Source organism: Polistes canadensis, unplaced genomic scaffold (assembly GCF_001313835.1).
Source record: "Polistes canadensis isolate GaletaPanama2010 unplaced genomic scaffold, ASM131383v1 scaffold_15, whole genome shotgun sequence".
Lineage (NCBI taxonomy): Eukaryota > Metazoa > Arthropoda > Insecta > Hymenoptera > Vespidae > Polistes > Polistes canadensis.
The window spans coordinates 1,036,536-1,056,652 of NW_014569562.1; the positions used below are offsets into that span (position 1 = coordinate 1,036,536).

Sequence of the window (20,117 nt, forward strand, 5' to 3'; positions counted from 1 at the left end):
ATATACAACATATATACATAGGAACATTTTATGTATGATCCAGTTGAGTGTATGTGTGTGTGTCTCTGTACGCGTGTTCGTATATATATATATGAGTGTTCATATTTTTATATTTTATTTGGTAGAATTTTGTGCAGGGATTCGTGTCGGATAAATCCACTCGTAGATTCTAATCAACTATTTATTCATGGTAAATATTGATATGAAAAATTTTGTTAAAAATTTTTGTTTCGTTTTTTTTTCCTTTTTTTTTTTCCATTTCTTTCGCGAATACCATTGATGTGATTACAGAATATCGTATCGTGTATCGTTTTTTAGTTAATGTAATTAATTTGTAATATAATTTAATTAACGAAGACTCTTATTTTTTTGTCATAAAACTGAAAGAAATATATTACGTTATGAGATAAATATAATTTTATGTAAAACAGAGAAAAGAAAATAAAAGAAATGTAAAAGAAAAGGATACAATATCGTTTAATTTGATATTAACTGGTATGAAAATAAATATTGTTAATAATTAGAATATTTTTATATAAATTTGCAATATAATATGAAGAAAAATCTAACGGAAAAAAATCTTTCGAGTTTACTTTTTATTTTATTATACAGGTTTGATGTGGAATCGTCGTAGTGAATCGCTTTATCGAACGAAAATATTATTAATCTCGTTTATTTATTCCATTATTCCATATGAATTCATTTGCAGAAAAAAAAAAATTATGAAGATTATTGTATATTCCACTTTTTCGAAGATAGAAATGATGGAAAAGTTGTTGGAGCGTGTTATAGCAAAATGGTCTATCAAATTTTAATAATGAAGATCTTAATCGAAAGAAATTTTAATTAGATAAGAAACTTTGTAATTAAGTTATAGGATGATACAAAAAAAGGACAAGAAAAAAAAATTAAGTGAAAGGAGAAGATGTAGAAGAAGAAGAAGAAGAAGAAAATGACTGTGTGTCATTAATACACGGATGAAATATTTAAATATCATTATTCTTTCCGTATTATCGATGGGAAATCAAGGAAAAAAGAAAGAAAATAATTCAGCTCGACTAAACGAAAAGATAAGGAAAGAAAAAAGTAAGGAGAAGAATTTTCAAAGGAAAATAAAAGAAAAGAAAGAAAGAAAGAAAGAAATCCGTTTCCGAGTTTAATTCGTTATTCGATCGGTGCAGTCAAGTAAAAAAAATCTTCGAGACAAGTAAGACAAGTGAGATCTCTTTTCGCGTTAATTCAGAAAATTTCTTTCCCCTAACTTCGCGTAAGTCGATGGCATTTTTCCTGTTGTTAGCGTCTAGGAAACTCATTCGAAACTCGGATTAAATATCTTATAAGAAAAAAGAAGAAAAAGATGAAGTAGGAGAAGAAGAAGAAGAAGAAAATAACTAGTAACTAAGAAGTAATACGACGAAGAATTTGTGTTTAAAAAAAAAGCATTTAATGTTTTCTTTATGTGTGTTCATTTTTTTTTCGCTTCGGAAAAAGAAATAAAGAGAGAAAGAGAGAGAGAGAGAGAGAGAGATTATTTTAATCCTCTATAACACAATATTTTATCCACTCTGTAAAAATAAATTATCTATTAATTGAAAGTTGTAGTATAATATTCGCATATTCAATTTTATTATACTAAGAATAAGGTTAGTTCATATACGAATGGATTGTGAAAATTTAGTCAGTGTCAACAAAAAAGATATTCTTGTATTAAACACAACAAAATTAAAGTCCAGTTAAAACAATGAAAAATGATTTCTTCGTTAGTTATATTAAATATGTTAGAGCTATAGTTAATTATAATAAATAATTTGTAAAAATGATCTCACATTAAATTATTTTTCTTTAAATAAACGCGAATATCGATAAACCAAAAAAGAAGATTTAAAGAAATCTATTTTACATAAACAAAAAGTAGATCAAAAGAAACTATTTCCATAATATTTTTTTAACGCGAAAACTCGTTTTTCCTTTTCCTTTTCCTTTTTTTTTTTTTTTTTTTTAACATTTGCTTTAAAAAAAGAGAAATCGATTTAAATCGTATAAATTAACCGTTAAAATGACACAGACTAATTTTATTCTATCCCATTCAATTAGAATCGATGAATATTTGATGACTTAAAGGATAAAATGAAAATAGTTTTCGTTATCGAATATTTCAAATGTTTATTTTTCTAACAGATTTTGTCAAAAAATAGTAAAAATTTTGATCTAAATCGATATGATTTTTCCTTTAAAACGGGAAAGTGAATGATTCGATTTATGCGAACAGGTAGCAAATCGTTTGTTCGTTCGTGAATTTTGATAGGAAGGACGATGGATTACCGAGCGTGACGCTTAACCGTCTGTGAGGATCTTTCTTACCCAAGAGAAACGTAGTCCAAGCGAGATAATTGAAAGCTTGTTTGTCCTTCCAAGGAATTAACGTTCCGATCGAACTTGCAATCCCTTTCACCCTTGCACTCTCTCATTTTATCATTTATATGTATGTCTTCAAGATAGAGGAAGAGTGACAGGAACGATGACTGAATTAACATTCGATCGAATCCGCTATCTCTCTTAAACACTTGCTGTTCTTACTCATTTTATATCATTTGTAAATATATATATATATATATATATATTTTGAATTAACATTTCGATTAAGTTACTATCATTTCTTTCTATTTTTAATTCTTACATTTATGTTCATTGTGTTATATTTGAATTTTTAAATGAATATTTTTTTTATTGAAAGAGATAAAAAGTTTGACTTTTGTTTCTTTTTTTGTTTTTTTTTTCGTTTTTTTTTGTCTTTTTGTTCACGTTGATGATAAGATTTGTTGTTGTTTGATAAATTTGTACCTTAATATTGTCATCTGAAGAAAACGTAGCTCACTGTCAAATGAATCAGCCAGAGATTGAGGACAGCACGCGATACTCCGTTTCCATCGTGCACGGCAGCTGGTAGTTCTCCTGTTAACAATAATTAAAAAAAAAAAAAAAAGATAAAGAAAATTATTAGAATAATCGATGAGAGAGATATTATATAACAAGTGAAATAATTCGATTCTTTGGACAAGATACGATTACGCGTTAGAGAGAATAAAATATTAATTAAATACTGTGGACAGACGTAGTATATCACTTTTTAATAAATTTTCTATAAAAATACGTATGATAAAAAAAAAAAAATAGCAAAAAAACAAACGTGAAAAAGAAGTACACGAAAAGATCAATCTATTTCAATCAAATGTAAAAGTCAAGTATATTTCAATCATTTTCCCCGTTAGTTGAACTATTATAAAAATTACATTTTACTGCAATTTTCTTTCCTTATTAATTATTTTATTAATAATAATGTAAGATACTTTTCGTATACACACGATACATTTTCTCTTATAATTAATACGATTTATTGATTAATATATTAAAATACTACAACTCTTTACACTTTATTCTTAGATTTTCTTAATTGTTTTCACTTGGATTGATAAACTTACGATTGTTCACTACTCTCTTTATTTCACGTCTTTTCTGTCATCTTTCTTATCCCCCCTGACACACACATCCATACACACATATTCATGAATTCTAATCGCTCTTCGTTCTATTCGTTACTTATCTGTCCTACACCGTACTTTTATCTCATTTTTCCTTCTTTCTCTTCCTTCCATAAATAAACGTATGTCACAAGGAAGTAATAGATCATATTCTCGTTCAATAATTGCGATAGATTTAACTCTCATACGCATACACACAAACTAATTAACTTTAGAATCTTCGATCTTAGAATAATGGTATGCTAACAAAAAAAATGTAAAAGAAAAATTATAGAAAGTTCTTATCGAAGGATCGATTGTAAGAGAACAAGAACATTTGTGAAAGAAAGGATAAAGAAAATGAAAAATAAGGAATAGAGAGTCCTCGTATATAAATCACGATGTTAAATATTTTATTTTCCGCAGGAAAGAATCCGGTGCTTGGATTTCGTCCTCGACGAACGATGAACAACGACTACAACGACTACGACGACTACGACGACGACGGGAACGCATTTGTCATTTCATTAATGGCCGTACCTACCCGTCTATAGGTTTTCTGTCAGATGCACTCCGACGACGTGCAGCACAGGGCTTGACGTATTTTGCTTCTCGTCGTTGGTTCCGGTTGAGCGTGCACTTGCCGAAGTACGCGAGTTGCGCTTCCTAGATAATAGTTGGATGCACTTGGCTTTCACCGAAATTAGTAAGGCCCTCCCCCCACCTCCCCCACCCACCCCACCTCACCCTTTATTAATAGATTCTACACACACGAGCGTGACGCAAAACGACGTGCAATTCGATGCAACCTTCTCTCTCTCTCTTTCTCTCTACGTGTGTTAGGATTTTGTGTCAAAATACTGTCCCACAGATTGTTATCGTCATTGTATTTTAACTCGTATATCATTATAACGATTATATCCTACAATTTAACCGATGTTTGTTGTATAATATACGTTTATTCTGCGTAAATATATGGATTAACTCTTTGGTAGATATGTATAATATATTTATGTTCTCGTTTAAGAACGAAATTGGAAAATGTTAAAATTCATCATACGGTTGGGTTGGGTTGGTTTATATCCGAAATTATTGACGTATAAGAAAACAATTTAAATATTCAGTCTTTCGAATTAATTGTAAATCGTGATAATTATTTTTGCTGTTCTTGTATTAAAAAAAAAAGCATTGATTTCCGGTTTTTTTTTTTGTGAAAGAATATCTTTTATTCAATTAATATTTTAATTTACACAAAAAGATAATCAATTTCAAAAGTAAAATAATAATACGATTATAATTAAGACAAATTTCTTATTAACGTTAAACGTATTTAAATACAAGTGTTATTTGATCTTAATTAAATTGAACAATGTGTTATATTAATCGAATATTAGTATACACATTAGTATATTCCAAAATTATTAATAAGTACGATATTCGATCGAAGGGATTTGCGTTTGGTAGAAAATGACAGACAAAAATTTTAACTAATTTGTAAGAGAAATAGAAAGAGAGAGAGGGGTTGTGGTTACGGAAATTGGTTCGCAACCATCGATCGTCCTATATCCTCTCAACCGATTCGATAACTTCGATAAAAATCGTGATGTCCTCTTGGACGATGTCCAAGATCGATACGGAATTTGTCAATTCGTTCTTCTCTATTGCTTTCTCTCTCACTCTTTCGATTTTTCTCTTTGTCACATGACGATCTACGACGTCCACTTTGTTCACATTTCTCTCTCTCTCTTTTTCCGGTTTTTTTTTTTCTTTCCTAGTCTCCGTTCTCTTCCCATTTCATATCTTATTCTTCTACTCGGTCGAAAAAAATCTTTGAGATCGTGAAATCCCCGTTAGCCATCTTAATCCGGATATTCGTTCTGCCAGCAATCTTCTCGCACACGTAAAAGTGTGATCGAGTAAAAGAGGATGGAAAAATAGTCTGAGGTTTTTCATCAAAGTACCCGGAAACACGCCAAGGTTTCTCAGATAAAAGCTGACATTCGAAAGATAAAAGTATACGAGAGAGAAAACACGAGTGGTGGGGGCGGGAAGGGGAGGGGAGGGAGGATCTTTTGCATCCTTTTTTTCTTCTTTTACGGGGGAAAAAAAAAGAAACAAAAATTACACACGCGCGTCTTAATGATCGTTAAGATTTTTTTTATTCATCATGCGAAAAAGGTGGGGTTGGTTCGATATAAGTATAATGCGTTCTTTAGATTTTTCGTTATATTTTTTTCTTCTTTAATATTCGACAAAGGGTCATCGACATTTTTACTAAGGCTCCTCCAGTCTCCTTTTCTTTCGATCCCAGACTCGTAGACAATTTTTAATTAAAAAATTGTAATTAAAAATTAACATATTATAACCCGTTGAATAGAAAAAAATTGTCTCAATGAATAATGTAATTTCTTTTTTTTTGTTTTCATTACAATTATTACATTTTTCATGAATTTGAATTAATGAAAAATAAAAATCAAAATATGTATAATTAATATTATTATTATTTATGATATAATAGTGTAATTAATAAAATAAACTTATAATTTTGTTTGCACGCGTTAATTGATCTCGAAATCGAAGTAATTGTTTCGAGTTTAAAAATTAATATAATATTGATCATGAAAAATATATTTCTTATATTTATATATTATTAATAAATAAGATTAAATATTTTTTTTTTTCGTGCAATCTTATGTAAAATATATAATAAAATAAAATAAGTTAGAAAATTGTTTACACAATGATCGACTATCATGATTAAACTGTAGCGAGGTAGTCCAACGCAAAATGATTACATTGCTTGGAATACTCAATGCCGATTACTGTGCGACGTTAAACGAATCGGTGAGAATGGTGATTTTACCCGGTACGATTAATGTTACCTCAAACGATCACACGCTTAATGTAACTTTGCTATATAACAATAGTGTTTCGAGTTGGTGAGTTTGCTTGTTCACCGATTTATCGACTCACGTCCGCTACGATGCAATTCCTAAATAGAGGAAAGCACGCGTTATACCGAACTACATTGCACGCATTGCTGGATACGTTGCTAGTAAAACTCTTTCCTATTTGTTCACTTCCTCACAATCTATCGTCCCTTTTTTTTTTTTTTTTCCATATGGTCAATTTTAGATATGGAAATATTGTAAAAGAAAAAAACGAAGTGTATTAGAGCGTTTTGTTTTTCGCGTGTTAACAACGCATACGTGCTTTTTATTCGCTGATTTTGTTTTTCTTTTTTTTTTTAAATAAAATTTTATGATGTGTAATAATATGCTCTATTAGTATCTATTTAAAATTTGAATTTTTCAATAATTAATAATTACTGTTTTGTAATTATATAAAACTTTAATCTATATAATATGCGTTTATTCCTTTTTTTATTTTATAAATATTGATTATTTATTTGAAATATTAATATAAATTATTATTTACGAGAGAAGTTAACAATTTTAAAGGGAATTTTTATTTGAATTTTTCTTCGATTTCACACACACACACACACACACACATATCTTTAAATATACTTTTACGTTGAAAATTTTATCTTCAGTTGGTCAGTTTTAGGAAATAGAAAATTCGATTTTGTATGTACGTCCTTTGTCAAATCGGAAAGGCAAAAAGGATATTTGATTTTTCCTTTGTTAAAACAAATTTGTCAGAGATTTTTATTTGAATTTTTCCGCGAGAGACACCGGGGGGAAAAGTGTATTTCTTGAAATATTTCGATATTCCGTTGGTGGAACCTTTTGAAAACTATAACGTTTTGTTCGCGATTGAAAATTCGACGAATAAAATTTATCGAATATAAAAAGAAGAGAAATAGTTTCTATTCTTCTTATACTTTTTCCTATTTCTTCAACCATTTCCTTGTTCACGCAACAAGGAATCTCAAAATCTTTTGAAACCATTGTGAGAACTTTAACGACACGATCGATCATGCCAGTTATAACAATTCCCAAGTAAACTACAAGTTTACTTTCGAACAATAATCACGTAGGAACAACTTACTTTCGAGCATTACAAACCCTTTTGTCCCTTCTCCCTCGAAAATTCAACTTACATTTAGAAGTTACGAGATTCGAACTTAAATTATCGTCTACAGACGAGTTCTAATGTAATTAAATATTTTTCTCATTCTCCAAAGTGTAAATTAATCAAATTTACATACAACCGATAATTCTGATCAAATAATAATAAGAATATATACAATGAAAATATTTAAAAATTATTTAGAACATTGCAGTAATTACAAAAAAAAAAAAAAAAAAACTAATCTCTCGAGTTAACTTACGTTGAATATATTGTTAAAAAAAAAATATATATATTTAAATAAACGTTCGAAAGAGGGATTTCAGATTTTTAGAATATAATTACGCTTAAATGTAATCATTTGTGTGCTACAATTATTTATGAAATACAAATATATAATCGATCGATTATTAAAATAAAAAAAAAAGAAGAATGAACAAAAAAGATTCTTTTCTTTTTTTTTTTCTTCATAAAATTCTAAGAGAAAAAGAATAGAAAGGGAAGGATGTATGGGATGAAAATTGTAAGGGTTGAATAGAAATCGGTATGTTAAGTAGAGTGGTTGTTAGAAAAGTGTCCTTGAATCAAAAACGATGGGAGTCAACGTTCTTCGAGGCATTTTGAAACCAGGACGTTAGACTTGGAAGAGAAATCACCTCGTGGTGAAAGGGCTTGACCTCGTGCCCTGCCAACATAATCCGGTAATTTCTCTTTCTTGGTTGTCTCGTAGGTTATGGTGGTAAGCCAAAGAGAGTAAGAGAAAGAGAGAGAGAGAGAGAGAGATAGAGAGAAAGGGGAGGAAGAGGAGGAAGAGGAGGAGGTGAGGATTCGAAGGTGAGACCAATTAAAACGATGTATCACTGGATACAGTCAAACTCACCAATCAACTCAAAATTTGTTCTATCTCTCCATTAGACTGTCTGAAGGAAAATCTATGGCGAATGCATAGGATTCAATTATTCTTACACGTTTTAAACCATTTTTTTTTAAGTCAAAAATATAACCGTGAGAATATGTTAAGTAAATATAGGTGATCAAGAAAATTATTATAATAAGTATTTTTTATGGTATTAATTATTATAATAAATAAGTATTATAATAGTATTTTCATATGGTTTAATTAATTAATTAATGTTTGAAATGCAAATGCGAATTATAAAATATTTCGAATAATTTTGATTTAAATTGATACAATGTACCCCATATGTGTAAATTACTTTTAATCGTATTATGGAAATAATTTAAAATAAAAATAAGAGTTAGATATATATATAAAAAGAAACTGATTAAAATCAATTAAACGAGTGAAATTTGTATTATTTATATTAAATTGATATAAATGATACGAATTGGAATATATGATTATTTTCGGGAACATTTTATATGTTAATCGTTTAATACCATAAAAAGTATTATATTTTATTTTATTGATAAATCTTAGTTCCCTTAGCTACACTGGGAGAATATTTTTCTTACTTAGAATAGTTGGCACCGAATGATATAAATTTTCACGATGTCGTACAAGTACTATCAAGAATGTAAAGAAGAAAAAGTAGGAAGAGGAGGAGGAGGAGAAGGGGGAGGGGAAGAAAGGATTTATGCGGATTTCACCTTCTTGCCTCCGCTTCCTTACGTTTAACTGCTAGTGGTATTACGGGGACAATGGCGGTAAAACTAGCCTAGAAGTACTTTTGCAAGTAGTTTCCTTGAAACCTGGGGACTGTGGTCCACGAGGACCAAAGAGAAAAGACGAACGACATTCTCGACTTTTTTTCTTGTTTACATCACGAAAAAAGAAAAAAATAAAAGAAGAAAGAAATAAAGAAGTAGTAGTATTTTCATATATTTTTGATCAGTATTGTTTAAAATAAATAATTGATTTATATTGGTGTATATATGCGAGAGATTAAAATTGATGAAAAATGTCAAGATTCACATGGTCCTAAAATTATCCTACATTCTTGTTTCCTTTTACTTGCTTCCTCATTAAATTTCACGTATTCAGCTTAACCTATTAACATCATTCGAGTTCATTAATTTCACGTTAACAACTCTTTGGAAATAATTAAATGGAAATTGGTGAATTATTATACCAATTGCAGCCTCGTTTAAGTTGGTCCTTTACCTGAATTACTAAAATTTTGTTGCATTGGCTATTTATACCGACTACTAGCGGTGGGTCTTATTCGCCTTTTACCTAAATACCTAAAATTTGGTTTACTAGCTTTCCACATTCGAACTACTGACAATAAGATAGCTTCTTTCGTGTTCTATTTCTATCGCTGGAAGAATGACAAAAAAAATCGTGGCAGAGGACGCGTTACAAAATTGATATAAAATTAAATAAATAAATGAACCAAATTTACAAGAAGTATATTTCGTTCGAAATAAATAATTTTAATTTATCAATATTTTCAAAATATAAATGGTCAGTATTGCGTAAAAGACTCAGGATTGCGTATTGTATAAAAAATTCATGATTTTATTAATAGATGTAATATTAGCCGCTTATTTGAACTTTATTGAATAGAAAATATCCAAAATAAAAATAATTATATATTTTCTTTTTTTTTTCCAAATATTTCTTTGACCAATTTTCCTCCCCCCCCCCCCAAATCGGAGATTTCTTAAGGCAAAAAACATTACGAAGTAAATTCGGTTGCCATCGCGTTAATCAAATTATTAGCCTCAGAACGACACCTTACGTTTCCTTTTCCTAACACTTTCAAGCAGCTACGGATTTCGCTCGTTAACTTTCGCAACTTTCGGATAACATCCAAATTATAAGGGGCCATTAAAGCCTCGGCCGGCCAGTCTGATCCTCTTATATGGAAGCAGCCGCAAATGACCTTGTTTTCTCTCTCTCTCTCTCTCTCCCTTAAAAAGTTATTAAGATCTAAAAACGAGTTAAAAACATGCTCAACCAAAGGTAAAAATGTTTTCGAAGCGAGATAATACTGCAAAGTATCTCTACCTACTAATTTGTAATGTTACTTTTAATTAATTAATTACTACAAACGATACTGCAAACGTAATTCTCAATTTTACTCTACTTTCATTTCTTTGACTTTTCTTTTCTTTTTCTTTTTGAATAATTGCTCGGATAATGAACCAATTCTTTCTTTCTCTTTTTCTTTTTCTTTCTTTCTTTTTTTTTTTTACAGAGAACGAAGTTGTCTCTTTTATCAAAGATTTTTGACTTCTTTCACATTGGAATGATTCACTGGTACGAACGGAACGAGAGAAAGAACGAACGATTCGATCAATATTCAACGTGTATAACGTTATATACATCCATACGTAACACACACACACACACACATATATGCATGCATAGATCCATACATGCATTTTGACATCTTGAACAGATGTAACGAAATCCGATATTTCGTACCTCGGTGAAATGTCCTTCACATTTCACATAGGAATTTTCTTTTTAAATTTCGTATTTTCACGATCACTGGTTATATATTCCCTCGGGAGAATAAATTTATCTCATCAATTGCGGCATGATCGATTTAGAAACCTACTGGACGCGAAATATCCCTACCGAAATCATTTTCTTTTAATTCCTTTCGAAAATCATTTTCCTATTTTTAAAAAATATCATTCCGATTAAATATTATTCATCATTCATCATCATCATCATCATCATCATAGATTTTCATTAATTACGTTTTTTTTTACTTTAATACTTTCACGATAATTTTGATTTAAATTGACATATTTTAACCGCGAGAAACACTATCAACACGATCAATGTTTATTATATTGTATAAAAAAGAAAAGTGTTGTATATAGTATATAAAGGATGTTTTAAACAAAAATTTACATACAAGATGATGATTAATTTTGTTTTTTTTTTTTTCAATATGATGGAAAGTTGACAAATTAACATATACATCAAATAAATCTCCTAATTGATTGAAATAATAAAGTAATGTATGAAATAAATAAAATAGAAAACTGATGATCATAGAGAGCAAGAAAGATAGAGAATACATTTTTATCGTTGACTGTATCCTACCACACACACACACACACACAACAGATGTTCGTTCCACGTATTTCGTGCGTATGTTTAAAGGATAAAATGGCATTATGGTTATAACAGAATGACACGGAAGTGTGAAAGAAAGAAAGAGGAGAGGTCATCGTAGTTTCCGTTAAATGCGTTAATATGTATTTTATATCAGTGTGTACGTGTATATACGTGGTGCAAAGCTGGCAAATGAATGAACAAGAAGAAAAAAAAGAGAAAAAAAAAATAGGAAGGAAGTAGCACACAGCCTTCAGCGGCTATTTTTTTTTCCTCACTCTTCCTTCCTTCCTCTCTCTCTCTCTCTCTCTTTCTTTTTTTTTCTTTCTCTCTTCCTTGCTCTCTTTGAAACTCTCGTTTCATGGCATCACCACCCACACCTCATTTTCATGCTCCTGTCAAATTAGGGCTACTGCTACTTCCATTTCCATGAAACGTGTGATGCCATCGTCGTTCTCGACTACTCGCTAATTCTCTCTCTCTCTCTCTCTCTTTTTTTTCTTTTTTTTTTTTTTTCGTCATTTTTAGGTCATATCTGTTAGTATGACCGTAGATAGGAAGGATTAGTCAAACCAAAACTGATAACGTTCGTTCGATATTTCATCGACACACTTTTTTTTATATTATATATTTTTTCTAATATATATATATATATTTATATAGTTTATAATAATTAAAATTCTATATATTTTTTTTTTTTTTTTATTAATATACTGATTGTTACAATTTCTTCTCGTTCGTACAACGCCGCCTTTTTTTTCTTATTTTTATATTTGTTCGTTGTAAAATTGTATTTGAGAAGATTGTAAAAAAATTTGATCAAATAAGTATTTTTCTATTTGTGCGTGTGTGTGTGTGTTTTTTTTAAAGATTATATACAATACATACCACTAAAAAAAGATTTTGTGACAAAAAAAATTCGTTTGTTTAATCAACACCGTTGCTTATCGTTATTTTCAATTTGTTTTATATTCGTAACAATTGAAAAATTCATGAAAATATAGAAAATTTGGAAAAAATCGAATAAACGTTTAACTATATACTTTCGAATATAAATTTTCTATTTAAATGTGTGTAAATGAGATCAAGACAAAGATCTTTTTTTTTAAATGTATTTGTATATAACTATTACATATGTAAAGACGTTTGCTAGATTTCGACAAGTTCAATGCGTTTGTGTGGTGGTTTCGGACGAGTTAATCTGAAACGGCGTTGAAATGATTTATCGTTGTACAACGCAACGTTAGCTAACCGTGCGAAGAATAAATCTATCCTCCACTTCCCCCCACACCTTCTCTCTTTTCCTCTTTTTTATTATTTTTTTATTTTTATTCCTTTTTTTTGTTTTTTTTTTTAATATATTTTTTTTTTTTAACTTCACAGTCAGGGAAAAGTTGGAAAACGTTTTTTTGAATTAAGGTCGTTGGGGAAACGTTCCTCTTTATCTTTTTTTTTTTTCTCTCTTTCTCACGAGATTAACAACATCTTACGCGAGAAATAAAGCAGTAACAACATCGATTTACCCATAATATTTTTATTTTTTATTTTATCTCTTTATTTTTTATTTTCTTCGATAAAAATAAAATAGTTTTTTGGCTTTGAATAATATTTGTTTGAGTCAGAATTTCATGAGCGAGAAGTTTGGTCAATTAATTTTTGAAATTGTTATTAAACACGTATTCAGTAATAATTTAGAAAAAAAATTGTGAGTATTTGATATTTAAATATAATTAGATAAATGTAATTGAATGAGTGACAGAAAAAGGGCTCATGTTAGATACTGCAGGTATTCATTTAATTAGTATAATAATAATATTGCAATAAACAATAATTAAGTGCTGATATTTTTAATACAAACAATACGAGTCTTATATTTATTTAAATAAAAAAGTAAATAAAAATGTCGAAGTTATTAGGTATAACTCGTTATATTATATTTAAGTTTAGAATTTAATATTAGTACGAAAGTTAGCGGTATTCTGATTAATTAACATCAAATTCTTTTTTGCTTAATTAACGTATTGCTATTCGGCCATTTGCTAGTCGTATATACGAAGAGAATATCGTTTTTGGTATTATGACATTTTCCGAGTTAGTTCAGCAAAGTACTATGAGAGCTCACTATTCAAAGGATTAACGAACTAGATATACATTTGCGATATATTCAAAAGCAAAGTCGTACTAACTTTTTTTTTTTTTTAAATAAGCTAATGATACCGTAGATTAACGTTCATGTAATTTAGATTTAGATTAAATATCGAGAAAATATGACAAAATATTTTCTAAGAAATATAATAAAAATTGAATGTTTAATAGAACACACATACACACACACACACACAGTAAATTTATTTAAAAATTTTCAGAAAAATATAAAACGTTGTGCAGAGATGGAAAAAAAAACAAAAACCCCAGAAACAAAGTTGTATACCTAATATATAATAAGAATTGATTTAAAATTCATTCGAGAATGAATTAGATATATCTAACGTAAATGATAAATATAATTCAAACACCATTACTTATATCGATCATTCCAAATATTTATCCCGAATATTCGAATCGACGTGTCGTATGTTTTTTAATTTGTCCAAAATTAAAATGATTCAAGATCCATGAGTTATTTGAAAAAAAAAAAAAATAAAAACGGCAAATATACAATGTATATGTGGAGAAAAAAATTGTAATACAGTATATGCTAACACATATAATAAAAGATCACGTAGAGAAAAAAAAGAAAAAAACATTTCGCAATTTTCAGGACTTAATCGATATTTTCGTTTTAATCGACGATGAAATAAGTTTTTCTATCTTCTGAATGATAACATACTTACCATTGAGAACATGAACAGCTATAGTTGTCTTGGATATTCCAGGTACCACGCAACTGTAGTTACCAGCATGCCTCGGGCTTGCTCTTTCCACGATCAGAGTAGTTACTATCACATAAACCTCCTTGCCCTCAGTCATCTCTGTAGTCCTGTTCTCGCTGGAAAACGAGATCGAATTTCTTTTACCTCAGTAATGTTACCTTAGATATAATCTTTTTCAAAGCACACCTCTTTTTCCCTCTCTCTCTCTCTCGATCTCTCTCTTTTTTTAATATTACAATATTTCTTTCCACCCCCCTCCCTCTCTTCACCACTCTTACTCTCTTATTTTTTCGCATGAAATTAGATTTTTTCTATAATTTATTACATGAGAATGCAATTAATTCATTAACACATTGCATGTGATAAATGAAAATATTAATCATATCACAATTTGAATAATTAATATTACTATTTAACAAGTTTATATATAAACAGTAAAAATATAAATATAAGAAAGTCAATGACACGTAATTGGACAAACGGCAATACAAACAAATGACAATAATTTGGACAAACGAATGAACAATGAAATTTTTTATTTTTAATGACTACTACTGGTCACTGGTATTCAATTAATGAATTTTGAATGACTTTGGTGTACATTACCAATCTCGAATGTGTTAATTATTATTACCTGTCTCAACTCCTCCTCGTTATATTTGATTCATTTTTGTTCTAATTTATTTTATTTCTCTTCTTCTTCTTCTTTTATTTACCACTTTTTCTTTCTTTATCTTTTCGTATACTTTGGCAAATCAAACTAAAGAAGAAATTAGCGTGAGATGGTTTGAGAGAAAGGGGGTTGTCTTTATTCGAGAGGAAGATGTTAAGCTACTGTTGAGAAACGGCAGCTTAGGTATGCAAGCTGCGTTATACACCAGGTTGTCTGATAATTTCATTAAGAAGCTTACTTAGATGTGTCTTGTGGAATATGTTAACGAACGTTAGTGTTGAAACATACTTTTCCTATATTTCTTATTCACCTTCTCTTTTGTTGTTTTACAAATATACTCTTTCACGGTTATATAAAATATTTTTCAAAAAACAAACGAACAAACTTTACGTAAAATTTTTTTTTATACAATATTCTGACGCAACGTTTCTTTTCTTCTTTTTTTTTTTCTTTTTTCTTTTTCATATTATAAAGATTTTCCACGCAAGAGAAAATTTAATTCGAGATTATGAGATACATTATTGGATTGGCTAATAATAAGTTTATGCACAGTTTCTGACACACACACATTTATTTATTTAATTAAAAATAATCGCGGGTATATTTCTTATAATATTTTGTTAATTTTTATTTATAGAGAAAAATAAACTTACCTAACATTTTCGATGAGTGTTTCATCTCCTCTTTTCCAGATGACCGTTTCATTTTGAGATTCTATGATATCCCTAGCCTCGCATCTCAAACGAAGTGCGCTTCCAGCTTTTAAATGTCTGTCCTTCGCAACTATTCTCCCAGAATCGTCCGTTATCGTTAAGATAGGTGCTGAAATGGGACAGAAAAAGAAACAAAAATCAATCAATCAAAAGGTTTACTTTCGTTTTACAATTAGAGTGAAACGAACAGGTTTTTCAACTAAATAAATACATCGATTTTTAATTATTCCATTTGTTAATAATTTGATAAGTTTATATAACATTAGTTTTTCAGTAATAAGTTTAATCGATTAAATTCTACTCGCGTGTACGTGTGTTTTTGAGTTTGGTATATGTTTTACACACAAAATTGTTTAATTAATTCATCAAATTAATTTTATATGTGTTATATGTTTGCAATTTTTTTTTTTTATATCGTACCGAATCAAATTAAAATATTGATTTATTTTATCGAATATTTTGGAGTAGGTAGATACATTTAAATTGTTCCAAAAAAAAACGAAAGATTTTGGAAATAATTCGAATTATCTCGAGAAATAAAAACAACATTTACCTATAATAAATTGACGATAAAGAACGGCCCCCGTGTTGGGTGCCGTATCTCTGAAAAATTCAAATTTCTCGCCTTTAAAATTGTCTCGTATTTTTCAATGAACCGAGATAAAAAAAAAAAGAAAATAATATACAAAGAAAGAGGATAGAGCGACCCTGATGGTTGTCTTCGTTTCTTTTTTCTTTAAAATAATGATAAATTTAAAAAAAAAGAAAAACATTACATATACATGATATTATCGGATTTTCCTATGATATTTTTCTATGTTACTCGTGCTTTTATCCGTTCAACAATCGTTTTATCTCTTCTATCCTTTTTGTAGAATATATTTTTGACGTACGGTTCGAAAACGCGCGTTTATCGAAACGAGGATTATTTTTCTAAGAAAATCGTCCTCAAGATTCAACGACAAATGCTTCGCCACGATTTTCAAGTCGATATGCAAATTTCAATCACCTCCACTTAACCCGCCCCCCCCTCCCCTTTGGCTCCCCCTTTAGAACCATAACTTTTCCATTCTTTTCTCTATATATACGCGGTTGATTCCCCCTTTTATTTCTCTTCCTCGTGTCGTTTGTTCTTTTTTCGAATCCATTAAATAAAATAATTATTTGATAAATTTACACAATATATTATCGTATTTGCGCGTGTCCTTTTTTTTTTTAAATCTACCAAAAACAAAATAATATTTTTAACAATTGTCCTTTTATTTATTTTGGCGAGTAGTGAAAAAACAAAACATTCGTTTTAATTAACAAACGGTGAGAGAAATACAAACGAATTCATTTAATTATTCGTTAATCGATTTGATTAATTGTTTAACTAATTACGATTAGGTTACATTTAAAATACAAAGTGAAAATGTTCAAAGGGAATAAGACACAAAATGGGTATATTATTCGTCTTTGGATGAAAAACATCGAATGAACAAAAAAAATTGTACAAACGCGAATGGTGGTACTTCAAGCGTAAATATCAATTACTTTGAAAGGGTGTTGATGGAAATACGAGTAATCATTTTGTGATAGAGATCCTCGGAGAACACTTTTTGATCAATATTCGTCGTATTACTGAATCGTGACATCGAATAGAATGGTTATCATAAATGTGTGTGTAACAATTATAATTATTTAAATATCTAATAATACTAATTACAACGTCTATAATGTATTATCTACTTAAGCAACGAATTTTGAATCTTATTTTGTGTGTTTTTATTTGTGAAGTTATTGTGAGTGTTCGTTAGAGTCTCGACGACGAAAATTTCACACACAAGATAATCTTTTTCTTTTTATATTTATTTTTGTATTATTTAAATTAAAGCAAATATTAATAGGAATCATATCCTATATCCCTTTTCTTTTTTTTTTTAGATTTCTCACAATAAGAGATAATAAAAATCTTTAATTTAATATATAAATTATTTCAATTATATAAATTATTTTTAGTCTAAATTTCTATAAAAACAAAAAACAAATCCAATAACGATCACCTTACAATCTACAAATTCAATCTAAAAATAGAAAAACGAAATGATAATGATAAAACATTCAAGTGAATATTAATAATTAATTGAAATACGATACAAAAATATATATATGTAAGATATTTTTTTTTAATAATCTTACATGGAGGATACAGACACACGAAATTCGAATTAATAATTCTTATACACGGTTAATACAAATTTTATTAATAAAAGTAATATAACGATACAAATCTTTTCTCTCTTTATTCATTACTTTCAGGTTGGCATACTCAAGACTCTCTTTTACTCTTTATTGTATTCTCCGTTCTCTTTGCTGATCCACTCAAGACTCAAGATTCAAGATTCAAGATTCAAGACTATTTTACACTCTGTTCTCTCTGCTGATCCACTCAGAACTCTATATTTTACTCTCATCTTCTGCTTGTCTGCTCAAGAATCAAGACTCAAGACTGACGTAATCTCATTCATACCCTTAATCCCTTATCCTACAACAACGAGTAACACTCGTGGTAAGAAATTTGAGCTAAAAATCATAAACACGAGCCTGTCTCGTGATATTTTGTTCGATGCAGATAGGTAATGTGCAAATTATCTAGGTAATTTGAGAAATAAAATAATTTTCTACATATTAACGGATCATCTTACAATTAATTAATTTTCAAATTACCTGGATAATATTCAGAATAACACTGATTTTTATATTTTAGTTATGTAACATATACACACCTAACTTTAGATTTTTCTACAATTTTTTCACTTGCACACATACATAACTAATTAAACTAGAATTTTTTATATTATTCTTTTGACTGTCGATTGTCTGATCTTCATACACACACATACCAAGACAACTAATAAACCTTGAATTTTCTATCTCATGTATATTATGTGACCACTGCAGTATCTATTTTGTAAATAGATCAATACGAAAAACGATAAGTATGCATACACCTATCTACGAGATGATCAATTTTGGTGTCTATAAAAAAAAAAAAAAAAAAAAAAAAAAAAAGAAAAAGAAATTGGCCATACATAAAATGACAAACCTTAAACGTTTTCATATAATAAGCTACGCGAACGAAGCTATCGCTTAAAGTGACGAACAAAGTGATTCATCATGTCTTTTACATCCTCCCCAAAACCACCCTCTGATTGATCACGACGTATTGCGGATAAATAATCGTTCCCTTCTAAGAAGAGAAAAAGATGCGTCTGATCGTAAATCTCTATCTTCCGCTCTCTCTCTCTTTCTCTCTCTCTCTCTCTCTCTCTCTCTCTCTCGTTTCTTTGGAAAGGGAAAGATACAAAAACGTAGAAGTGTTCTTCTATGGTATTTTGCACGAAAAATAAAATAAAAATAGAAAAATAAAGAACAAATTCTCTCCATTTTTTTTTTTTGCTTGCGCGTGTGTTGTGTGTGTGTGTGTGTATGTGATATAATTATCTCTAATTTGTAAAACGATAAAAATTTATCTACGTTCGAGATGATTGGTTACAATAAAAAAAAAAAACAAACTACCCATCGAAATAAACAAATTGTAAGGATAATTGAAAAAAAAAAAAACATCGACGCGAATTTTAAACGTAAAAATATTTTATGTAAATTAAAAATATATTATCATTATTAAAGTATTAGTATTATTACACTCCAAAGTGTATTTAAAAGTAGTTATAAACTTTACGTAAACGAACACACATAATGATAAATTTTATTCGAGCATGTAAATTAATAAATCATTTATTTAAATAGATTTTATATCCAATTAACATATGTTGTATTATGGAATATTTTGAAAGTTCTAACTTAGAACAAAAGCACCGGGGGCGTTGAAACCTGCAAAAGCTTTGAATACGCGCATACGTGTATACACACTAACTTACGTGCATAGATATGTGTAGTATCATATATATGGGCTGTAGTAACGCGTCTTTGGTTAACCATAAGTACATTCGAATCGACGATGAACCATAGTCCTCTACATCCAACAAAGGAATTTTCTAGCTAAACGAGGAAACTAACAACGCGTGTAAGTACATACCTGGTACTAACCTTACTAATACAACCGCACACTGATATATAAATCTTTACTATATTAATTCCTTCTAATTAACCTCTTGTATTTTTTGTTTTAAAGAGAAAGAAAAAGAACAAAGAAAGAGAAATTTCGTTTTTGCTTTCTATAATTTTTCTCTTCAAATTTAAAAATAATTTCTTCTTATATAT

General features: G+C 29.1%; 2 protein-coding genes across 3 annotated transcripts in view; one reads left to right on the top strand and one right to left on the bottom strand.

Moving 5' to 3' along the window:
- The window catches only part of LOC106793544 (sodium channel protein Nach-like), a 46,153-nt gene extending 41,911 nt beyond the window's left edge, over positions 1-4,242 (top strand). Inside the window, exon 11 of the mRNA XM_014760559.1 lies at positions 3,945-4,242. Within this exon, the coding sequence (XP_014616045.1) occupies positions 3,945-4,072 (128 nt within the window). The 3' untranslated portion in view covers positions 4,073-4,242. The remainder of the gene's footprint in view (positions 1-3,944) is intronic.
- The window catches only part of LOC106793543 (putative uncharacterized protein DDB_G0274535), a 244,820-nt gene that overhangs the window by 10,561 nt on the left and 214,142 nt on the right, over positions 1-20,117 (bottom strand). For both annotated transcript variants that reach the window (XM_014760557.1, XM_014760556.1), the window contains 3 exons: positions 15,792-15,960; positions 14,427-14,581; positions 2,842-2,952 (listed from right to left, as the gene is read on the bottom strand). In XM_014760557.1, coding sequence (XP_014616043.1) covers positions 2,852-2,952; positions 14,427-14,581; positions 15,792-15,960 — 425 coding nt within the window. In that variant the 3' untranslated portion in view covers positions 2,842-2,851. The remainder of the gene's footprint in view (positions 1-2,841; positions 2,953-14,426; positions 14,582-15,791; positions 15,961-20,117) is intronic.